Source organism: Podarcis melisellensis (genome assembly GCF_964234715.1).
Source record: "Podarcis melisellensis genome assembly, chromosome: 8".
Taxonomy (NCBI): Eukaryota; Metazoa; Chordata; class Lepidosauria; order Squamata; family Lacertidae; genus Podarcis; species Podarcis melisellensis.
This window is the reverse complement of record NC_138540.1, coordinates 73,632,307-73,643,156: the sequence shown is the minus strand read 5'-3', so window position 1 is coordinate 73,643,156 and position 10,850 is coordinate 73,632,307. Positions and strand designations below refer to the sequence as shown.

Sequence of the window (10,850 nt, the reverse complement as noted above, 5' to 3'; positions counted from 1 at the left end):
TTGTTTGTCCAATGTACGTGGCTGGGCAGACTTTGCAGGGTATTTCATAGACCCCTTGGTTTTCCAACTGGATTTTATCCTTGGGGTTTCTGAGGATATTGGCTATTTTTTGGTTGGTGCAAAAGGCTGTTTTGATATTGTGTTTATGGAGGATTTTGCTAATTTTATCTGTAGTGCCCTTGATATAAGGAAGGAGGGCCATGCCATTGTTTTCTTCTGTGTCTTGGTTTTTGGGGGGTGTTTCTTTTTGGATTAGCTTCGTAACCCTGTTTTGCTGGTATCCATTGGCAATTAACACATTTGAGAGATTCTGTAACTCAGTTGTCAAGTGGTCTTTGTCAGCCAGGCGTTTGGTTCTGGAGATGAGAGTCTTGGCTACGGAGTTTATTTGTGCAGGGTGGTGGTGTGATTGTGCATGTAAGTAGCGGTTGGTGTGTGTTTTTTTCCGGTAGATAGTGTGTCCTAGGGAGCCATCAGGTTTTTTGTAGATTAGGACGTCAAGGAAGGGAAGTTGGTTGTTGGCTTCTATTTCCATAGTGAATTGTATTTTGGGGTGTAGGCTGTTGAGATGTGTGAGGAAGCTATCCAGTTTTTCCTTCCCGTGTGGCCAAATTACAAAGGTGTCGTCAACATATCTGAGCCAAAGTTTGGGTTTGTGTTCTGACTTGTCTAAAGCATTGGTTTCAAAGTGTTCCATGTACAGGTTTGCGATGACCGGTGAGAGGGGTGATCCCATAGGTGCTCCTTCTATCTGTTTGTATCTTTGTCCATTGTGGATGAAGTACGTGTTGGTTAGGCAGTGGTTGGTCAGGTCCAAGATGTATTCGGGGGGATTGTATTTGTTTTGAATGGCTGTCAAGGCTTCATTAATGGGCACTTGTGTGAAGAGAGATACAACATCGAAGCATGTGGCATGTATCTCTCTTCACACAAGTTGAAGGGAATTCCCTTCAACAAAGTTGAAGGGAATTCCCATTCAAATGGTGGGTGAGTGCCATGACATGTGATTGATTATGTGAGTGGGACTTACCTGCCCCCTCCCCATATTTTATTCAAGTTGGCACCCCTGCTGGGAATTGTAGCTCTGGGAGGGGAGAATCAGTCTCCAAAGAACTCTCAACGCCCTTAATAAACGGGGGGGGGGGGCTTTGGGAGAAACCAATGACTGTTTAAAGTGGTAAAATAGTGCTTTGCATGTATAGTGTGACCGTGACCCAAGTTTCTCATTTCTCCAAACTTAAGTTCAGTTCTCCATATTTCTGCAGCAATTTGTAGTTTCTTTTTTTCAAAACCTCATGCCACATATATATATATGAGAAATCAAGAGAGATATAGCCGCTCTGGCAGCATATCTCTTCTTTCTCGTATCCAAAAATGCTCTGCCCTCGACGGTCCTGGAAGGATCCTTTTAAAAAGTCCTATATGCTCAGAGACTTTGCACCTGTTCATTGGGGGATATAGGAAGCCCAGAGCACTTGTTCTTTAGATGTCCCTTTTATGAAGAGGCATGTAGTGAGACCATTGATCCCCTGCTGGTGAGGCTCACTGACCTCCCAGAAAAGCAAAAATTAGACCTTTTCCTGATAGGCAAAGATCATAAGACAACCCGGATGGTTGTCAGATTCTGTGTATAGATCTGCAGGCGCAGACCATCCCCTGACTCAAAGTAGTTCATTAAGAAAATCCCCAAACTCGGTTCCATGAGTGACTCTGGGTCATCTCTCTGCAGTAGCTTATCTTAAAGTTTTAAGTGTCTATACGCTGATCGCATTTATTTTAAATTTATTGTTGTACATTGTTTTAAATGTTTGTTTTCCTTCTGGGATTGTACCCCAAGTGTGTTTTATAAGCTGGTCTCCGACTGTAATAAATTATCTATCTATCTATTTATCTATCTATCATCTATCTATACCAGCATTTCAGTCTTAATTTCTCTCAATAAACACATTTTGACTAATGCACATATTTCTGCAAGCAATTTTCCCCCAACGTATAATGCAGTTTTGTATATCATTTTTACTGAAGCATGAGTTTTTAGGCACCTCTCACCCTAATATATGGATATTGTTTGGTTGCAGAACTGCTTTGCAAAATCTGGAGAAGTGTATATTGGTTTGAGAAGTACAGTTTAGGTAGTTCTGCATTAAAATGCAGAGAAAAACTAATTTATCCTCCATTCCTAGGGAAGGATAAGGGGATATCAAATGCTCCCTGGCGTTTCTACATTCGGTATCAATCGGCTGGGGTTATTCATTATCTAATTCCTCATTCCAAACACCCACACATTTTGCAGGGTGGGAGGGAGGACCACGGTGCCCAGTTGTTTTGTCCAAGGGCAGAGCATTGCACACAGCTCCCCTAAAGGAAGAGAGCCAAGCAGATCAGCCTAGGTTATAGAGCAAGGACTCTTCTGAAAGAATATTCAGAGCAGTGGGTCTGGTACCACGGCAGGAGGAGGAGAAAGGGGAGGGGGAAAGGCTGGAGGTGCAACCGGCCGAGGAGAGACGGGGACGGCAGGTCACGCAGCAGACAACCCAAGAAGCAGGGATACCGAGAGAAAAGGAAGAGAGACTTCACTAGCAGAACAGCAAGCCAGTGGAGAACGGAGGAGAGCAGGACCTGCACCATGAGTGACATCAAATATGAGAGGATGAACGAAAATGCTCTGCACATGGATAATCCACCACCCTACTCTGAAAAGAACGAGGAGCCTGGTCCTTCTGCTGGGATGGCACCCACCACGGGCAGCAGAGGAACTCCCGCTATGCCGCACCAGTACACCCCTTACTATGGTCCAGCCAGCATAGCACAAACTTCGCAAACCATCGTCATCAGTTCCGTGCAGCCCAGCCGTGAACCGGATTACCTGGCGTACTCCATCTTCACCATGATCTGCTGTTGCCTCCCCTTGGGTGTTGCTGCCCTTGCATACTCGATACAGGTAAGTGGGAGCTGAGTGAGTGTTTGAGAGAGGGCTGGAGGGACCTTAAAGGACATCTAAGGCCCTATCTGCACCATACACTTAAAACAGTATCATACCACTTTAAACAGTCGTGGATTCCCCCTCCCCCAAAGAATCCTGGGGACTGTAACTTCTTAAGGGCGCTATTTTTCTAGAAAAAGAGGCGCTGGAACTCACCACGAACGCCAGCTGAGGTGGAAAAAAACACTGGTGCTGAGAGTACCCTAGTTAGAGCTAAAACAGGGCTTTAGCTACAGGGGAGCCAGCTGGGTATTTTGCCCTGTGTGAACCCTCGAGGGGAAAGCCCCCACTCAGTTTTCCTCTGAGACAATCTAGACTACTCAGAGGGAAACTGGGTGGGGGCTTCCCCCTCAAGGGTTCACACAGGGCAAAATACCCAGCTAACTCCCCTGTAGCTAAGGCCTCTGAGACAATCTAGGCCAGGCATAGGCATAGGCATAGGCAAACTCAGCCCTCCAGGTGTTTTGGGACTACAATTCCCATCATCCCTGACCACTGGTCCTGTTAGCTAGGGATGATGGGAGTTGTAGTCCCAAAACATCTGGGGGGCTGAGTTTGCCTATGCCTGATCTAGGCTGAGGATACCGTACCATCACCTGTGTTGAAGCAAGATGCTGTTGCCAGTATAGCTGGATTCCATACACTGAAATACGACAGTGCCGTCTGGTTCACGGGCAGCAAAATGTCTAGGCCCAGCCCTGGTAGCTGAGACAATAAGTTGCAGCAAAACAAAGAGAGAAGCTCGTGGAAGCTTAAAGGCAAGCACGCTTATGGTGGCAACTGTTTTCATGGAACAGAGCCCCACTCTGTGTTTTATCTGAGCTGTGGCATGCCACCCATGAATCCATAACAGCCTAAGAAAAGCCTGCTGGGCCAAGCCAATGGCCCTTCCAGTCCAGAATCCTGTTCTCACAGTGGCCAACCAGATGTGCACTGGAAGCTTGCAAGCAGGACAGGAGCATAGCAGCCCCCTCCCCAGTTGGAATTCCCAGCAACAATTAGTGACTATGCTGGTTATAGCGGCTAAAGGGACCGACTCTGGGGTTGCGGCGCTCATCTCGGTTTATTGGCCAAGGGAGCCGGCATACAGCTTCCGGGTCATGTGGCCAGCATAACTAAGCCGCTTCTGGTGAACCAGAGCAGCGCACGGAAACGTCGTTTACCTTCCTGCTGGAGCGGTACCTATTTATCTACTTGCACTTTGACGTGCTTTCGAACTGCTAGGTTGGCAGGAGCAGGGACCGAGCAACGGGAGCTCACCCCGTTGCGGGGATTCAAACCGCCAACCTTCTGATTGGCAAGTTCTAGGCTCTGTGGTTTAACCCACAGCACCACCCGCGTCCCTTTTATTGTGGCTAGTAGCCACTATTCAGTCTTAACCACCTTTAAATCCTCTTTTAAAGCCATCCAAGCCATCACTCCCTCTTGAGGGAGTGAATTCCTTAGCTGGAACTATTTGCTGTGTGCAGCACTGTTCTGAATGTTTCTTTTGTCTGGGTTTTGCTGATACATTAAGTTACTGCATCTGGGAGTGTGGATAAATCAGAAAATATTGCATTTTGACAAGAGGCAAAGTTTACCACGACAGTACTGCATATTACCACTGGACCAGATAATCATCTGGAACCTCCTGTCAAGCAGCAAGGAGAATCGAACCTCCGCCTTGTATCTTTGGTTTGAGAGATGGTTCTCCACTTGCCATGATGTTACAGTGGTCAGTTATACCCCTGCAGACTAGGGCAAGTTACCACTTTGTACATGGGTGTCTGATTTCACACTATGCCACACACATTCGGGAAGAGATAGGGGGTCAGTGTGCTCCTCCCCCTGATCCAGTTTGTTCTCTTTCTCCCCAGACCCAAAACGCTAACCAAAATGGAAATTACATAAGCGCTCGACGAAACTCCAGGCTGGCACTCATATTGGCTCACACAGCACTCGGAGTGGGTCTTGGGTGCCTGATTATGTACATCATCTTCTGGATGAATATTTCTCACCAGATAATCGAAGTGCCAACCATCAGCCCCTGAGGATACACAACATTCATATGCTAAAAGTCTTTCCCTGCTCAAGATGCCCAAGTCTGAGAAGCCCTCCTAAATTGACGTCGTGCTCTTTGAATCGTTCTGTAAAGTGGCATGTTCTGAGCTGACTCCCATACCCTTGTTCTAACTAGGCATAGATTTACAATGTCAAGTGATGAACATCATGTGTGAGCCACCTCTGTGATACCCAAAGATCTCAAATTCCTTCCAGGAGTATCTCTCCCCTCTCTCATTCTCCCACCCAGAGTTATTTCGATTTTGAGAGTCTTCTGGTCTTGTCCTGTTCCTCTTCACTGCTGACCATTCTTCCAACATTTCACAGATAATAATTGGGACATGCATGTAACACAACAGTTGTCAGAGCACAAATTTCTACCCAAGCCCTATCCTTGACACCCATCCCGTTCCCCATTGTCCCACTTCTTTGGCCTTATTTGTAAAAATTTTCAGAAACATCGTTGATGGAATCTTATAAATGCCATCTCCAACTCCTTGAAAGATTCCATCAACAGTGTCTCCAAAAAATTGCACACATCACTTGGGAAGACAGGCAAACTAATATCAGTGTACTGGAAGAAGCAAAGATCACCAGTGTTGAAGCAATGATTCTTCAACATCAACTTCGTTGGACTGGTCATGTTGTGCAGATGCCTGATGATCGTCTTCCAAAGCAACTACTCTTATTCCAAACTTAAAAATGGAAAGCGTAATGCTGGTGGTCAACAAAAGGTTTAAGGACTGTCTCAAGGCAAATTTTTAAAAATGTAGTATAAACACCGACAACTGGGAAACACTGGCCTGCAAGCGCTCCAGTTGGGGAACAGCCTTTACCAAAGGCTTTGAAGACACTTGAACTCAGAATGCAAGGGAGAAATGTGCTAAGAGGAAGGCACGGTTGGCAAATCCACACAGTGATCAGCTCCCACCCGGAAACCAATGTCCCCACTGTGGAAGGACGTGTGGATCCAGAATTGGCCTGCACAGTCACCTACGGACTGATTGTTAAAACCGTGTTTATGTAAGACAATCTTACTCGACTACGAGTGATCACCAAAGAAGAAGAAGAAAAAGAAGAAGATCCTGCAATAACTTATCCCATGTTTTTAATGCAAAGAAGGCACTTGTGAGATTCTTAGAGAGCTATCTGAGGCAAAATAAATAAAATATACAATGAGATCACCATGATTCTGTGTTGTGCGATGTTTTCACAGAACTGCTGTTGGTTCCACATAGAGAAAGGAAAGTGGGATAAATGATAAATGTTCATTATCTGTCACATGCAGCTCTTTCTCCATTCTGCTGCAGTTCACCTTCTGCCCCAAAGTGTGTTATTCTAGGGTTGTTATATTTTGAAGAGCAAAAAAGAGGATAGCCTGAGCCGGGAAAAGAGGTGTGTGGGTGCACCTCTTTCCTCAGCTTGGACTGTCAGCAGCCATGGCATGCAGAGCGTCCATGTGCCTCTTTCACCGGCTCGGGCTGGCAGCGGCAATAGCATGCAAGAGCAGCCTGAGCCCAAGCCGCCCCAGCCCAAGCCGCTGCCAAAAACAAAAAAAATCCCGGACATTTCCTTTAAAATGTACAAATCCACCCTGATGGGCATGTTGACCCCCAAAAGAGGACATGTCTGTGTTTTCCCAGACGTATGGCAACCCTAGTTATTCGTCTTACTGTCCACTGTGGTGAAATTACATAAATTACTTACGTTACGTTGTCATTAAGTCATTCCACCCCATTCATTTTGACGCAAAGAAAACACAACGCAAATGGGGGGTGGGGAGAAGGGACGTAATTTGTAGACTGAAAGCAGCAACAACAGGGAACACTGACTTAACCTGCTAGAGGGGTTTCCATTGCAGATATGGGGGCGAATGATATTTCTGCTCTTGTTTCTGTTTTCATCAGAATTCCCTGACATGCCTAATCATGACACCTTCATGGCAGATTCACTGACCAGCTGTGAAGGTAGAACAAAGCCATCATGCCTAGCAGCCTTTGATAGCCCATGAAATTGTCTAATCCTCTTCTTTAAAGCTATCTAAGTTTGTGGCCATCCCTGCCTGCTGGGGGAGCAAGTTCCATAGTTGGACTAGGCACTACATGAAGAAATGCATTCTGTTTATCTCTCCTTAATTATCCAACTTTCAGCTTTATTGGAGATCTATGAGTTCTAGTGTAATGGGAAAGGGAGAAACCTCCAAACTGCATCGACTGTCCTTCAATCTAGACTGTCCTTATTCCAGGAGGGGGTGGTGGTCCATGAATCACATAGCAGCAGTTTTGGTTCTCTTCTGCAATGAACCCACTTCCCCCAATAATCCGACTTTTTGCAATACAGGAAGAAATGAGGCAATGCCCTGCAATGTCACCTAACCTTTCGCCATACAAATAAAAGCATGCACCATATAAATGTTCCATTAGCAGCTGATGACATCAATGTTCCCCTGAAATTGTTGTGCAAATATATCAGGGCGAATGGTGCAATAAACAGGTCATCTGGAAGCAGCAGTGGTCAAGGATCACAGGAGGTCAAATACCCAAAATACCCATTGCGCCCTGCTGTAGGAAGGTCCCAGCACAGTCTCTGTCTCCAGTATCCCAGAGCCTCCCAAACAGCATGGAAGCGGTTGGCAATGAAAAGAGCTCTTTTCACCATTTGTGTTGATTATAACCAAACAGAATGGAAAGAGGCGAGTTAGGATTGGCTCCTAGGGTCACTCTGGAGAAGGTGTGTGTGAAGAAACATTTAAGGGACACAGAAAATACAAGGTGCTTTCACTTCAAGAGAACAGTGTGCAAGATTTGTTCCATGCAGTGGGGCTTCAAGGAAGAGACAACTTAAGTGGCTCTGAAAGAAGATATTGGAACATTCCAAATCATCTGCCCATGCACACACACACAGGAAATAGGACCCCTAACTGAAAGGCAACAAGTGGAGATCTGCATTGATCATGGCAATGCAACCCTGATTATTATTACTGCAGAAGTCTTAGAAGGGGCATGGCTGGGAGGGGAGGCTACAATGAAAGGACCCTCCACTTACGAACTTGCCACTACTCTTCTGCTAGGAATCAACCTTTATCTCTATCTAAAAAGGCAATCTGGCCTTCATTTTCTGAAACCTAGGCAATAATAATAATAATTTATTTATACCCTGCCTATCTGGCTGGGTTTCCCCAGTCACTCTGGGCGGCTTCCAACAAAATATTAAAATACAATAGTCCATCAAACATTAAAAGCTTTCCTAAACAGGGCTGCCTTCAGATGTCTTCTAAAAGTCTGGTAGTTGTTTTTCTCTTTGACATCTGATGGGAGGGCGTTCCACAGGGCAGGTGCCACTACCGAGAAGGCCCTCTGCCTGGTTCCCTGTAACTTGGCTTCTCACAGGGCACTGGATGGGGGTGGAGACGCTCCTTCCATTCAGAGCAGGAATAATGGGGGGCGGGGAGGGAGAGGTCTCTCACTTTCATGTATTTCCTAGTCATTCAGACCACTCATCAAAAGCAATCCTATGGGTGGTTTTACCTTCACTCTGGATGAACTGGTGCCGGGGGTGGGGAAAAGAGAGATCAGCTTTCAAAACGTTGCAAAAAGTGAGGAGGGACAGTTAGAGGGATGAGTGAGCAGCTTGCACGGCTGTGATCTGAATTAAGATCGTGCAACACGCCAATCTCCCTGGGGCTGTCTCGGGAGCGAGGTGGTGAGTGCACTGCCTGCTGTGCGCGTGCTTGTGCGTTCTTCTTACACGAATGTAAAGATGCGCAGTGCGCCCATTTCCACATGCGTTGCAAACCGATCTGTCTCCAGCTTCTGTGAGCCTCTCCTCCAGTTGGCTGCTCACCCTCCCTCTCTTCCCCCCCCCCCCCAACATCCCCACCGCTCCCAAGTGTGGGCTGGTAGGAGAAAAGGCTAGGAAAGAGTGGAAGTTTCGGTGACTTTCCCTGCTTTCTCCCTCCGTCCCCCTCGCCCGCTCCTGCTGCGCTTTTGCGCCAAACAGTAAAGGCCAGCGGGGCAGTCATTTATGCAACTAACCTAGGGATATCCCCAGTTCTTCTCCGCAACCCTAAATGCCCACTCTGTTTCTCCCCACCCTCGCCCTGCTTTCCCCATCTTCTCTTCCTAGGCTCCAGCTACAGGAAGCCACGGGGCCGCACAAGCCCCGCACCCATGGCTTCCTCTCTCGCGCGCTCACGCACCCCGACGTGGCGCCGGCAGAAGCTGGGAGCGCAGCAGCGGGTGTCGTCCGTTCAGACTCCGGCTCTGCAAAAACGACGCGTAAAAGGAAGGGCGGTGGCGGACTCGGGTAACATGGGGCCCTGTGCGAGGCCAACAGTGGACTTCGCCACCCCCCAATGGACTTTCCAAACTTTGGAAAGGAGGCGCAAGCTTCTGGCAGGGTCCTAAAGCCTTCCCTCACCCGGATTTGAAAAGGCTCCCCCCTGGCTCAGCGCCCAGTTCGTGTCGCACAGCCCTAAATCAGTTCTTACTAAAGGTTTATCCACACTCTGGAAAACTGGTTGTTTCAAGCTCAAACGGAGCAAACCGCAAAGCATGGAAAATCCGAACTGACCGAGCGCTAAAGTATGGGTTTTTGCTGGGTTGGGGGGGTGGGAACCACACTTCAATGTGAAGATTTGAAAAGAGCTAGGAAAAAGTTAATTGCGGATAAGCTCCTAAGAGCAGGGGTCAGCAAACTTTTTCAGGAGGGGGCCAGTCTACTGTCCCTCAGACCTTGTGAGGGACCAGACTATATTTTGGGGGGAGAAATTCCTATGCCCCACAAATAACCCAGAGATGCATTTTAAATAAAAGGGCACATTCTACTCATGTAAAACACGCTGATTGCAGGACTGTCCGCGGACCAGATTTAGAAGGTGATTGGGCCGGATCCGGCCCCCGGGCCTTAGTTTGCCTACCCATGCCTAAGATCATGGGCTACAGGAGCAGCCACCATGACTACAGCCCCTCCAGCAGTCCCAGTTCCAGCAGAGGCTTTAGGGCGCTGCAGACAGCTTCCCTGTGCTGGGGGTCCTTGCTTTGGTTTTTGTACCATATTGATCTGAGAATGTCTAACAAGCGGGATGAGTGATTACTAATAAACAGCTGCTGTCATCTTAATTTCCCCGTAAACTTTGTGCAAACAAATCAGGATGGGTGGCCAATAAGCAAGTCAGCTGGAAGCAACATTTATCTCTTTCCCCAAAGGCAATCTGTCCTTAGTTTGCTGAAACCTGGGCTACAACGTGTTCCAGGTCAGGAGTACTTGGAGATAAGATTGGTGGACAGAGAGAGACATCCCTCTTTCATGCATTTCCTAGCCATTCGAAAAACTACTCATTGGGAGTGACCAGCCAGTCTCCAAAACAAAAGGAAGGTTTTTGGCAATTCTCCCAGGACTACCAAGGCAATTTCCAGCACCAGACCTGGTTCCAACAACCAATTTTTGCCTCAATTTCTGACTTTGCGATAACATAAAATATGGAAGCATGTGCCCATTTGCAGCTTTGAAATGGGGTGTGTGCGTGCGTGTCCATTCAGCCACACAGAAAAGATGGGGAAAGTGAAGGCCACACTCAGTATTAATCTGACTGCTTTGGGTTACCAATTTCCTCATTCCTAGCCGCTTATACTTCTGGGCTGGAAGACCTGGTGGAGCTGCTGTTCTATTCTTCCACAGCCAGAGCCCAGACTAGGGGTCACTTGAGCAGAGAAGCCGGCAATGTAAAGCCAGCTCCCAGACAAAAAAAAAAGACTGAAGTTTGCAGGAAGAGGAAGAGGGGAGGGGAGGGGGAGAAGGGCTGGAGGGGGCGGCCGAGGGGAGGAAG

The 10,850-nt window shown here is 47.4% G+C and overlaps 1 protein-coding gene across 1 annotated transcript; it reads left to right on the top strand.

The window, feature by feature from the left end:
- The first annotated feature begins 2,333 nt into the window (after positions 1 to 2,333).
- Positions 2,334 to 6,213, top strand: LOC309375333 (trafficking regulator of GLUT4 1-like). The gene is made up of 2 exons (XM_081921028.1): positions 2,334 to 2,941; positions 4,840 to 6,213. Exons 1-2 carry the CDS (start codon positions 2,627 to 2,629, stop codon positions 5,011 to 5,013), a joined length of 489 nt encoding a protein of 162 aa, XP_081777154.1. The 5' UTR covers positions 2,334 to 2,626; the 3' UTR covers positions 5,014 to 6,213.
- The last annotated feature ends 4,637 nt before the right edge of the window (positions 6,214 to 10,850 follow it).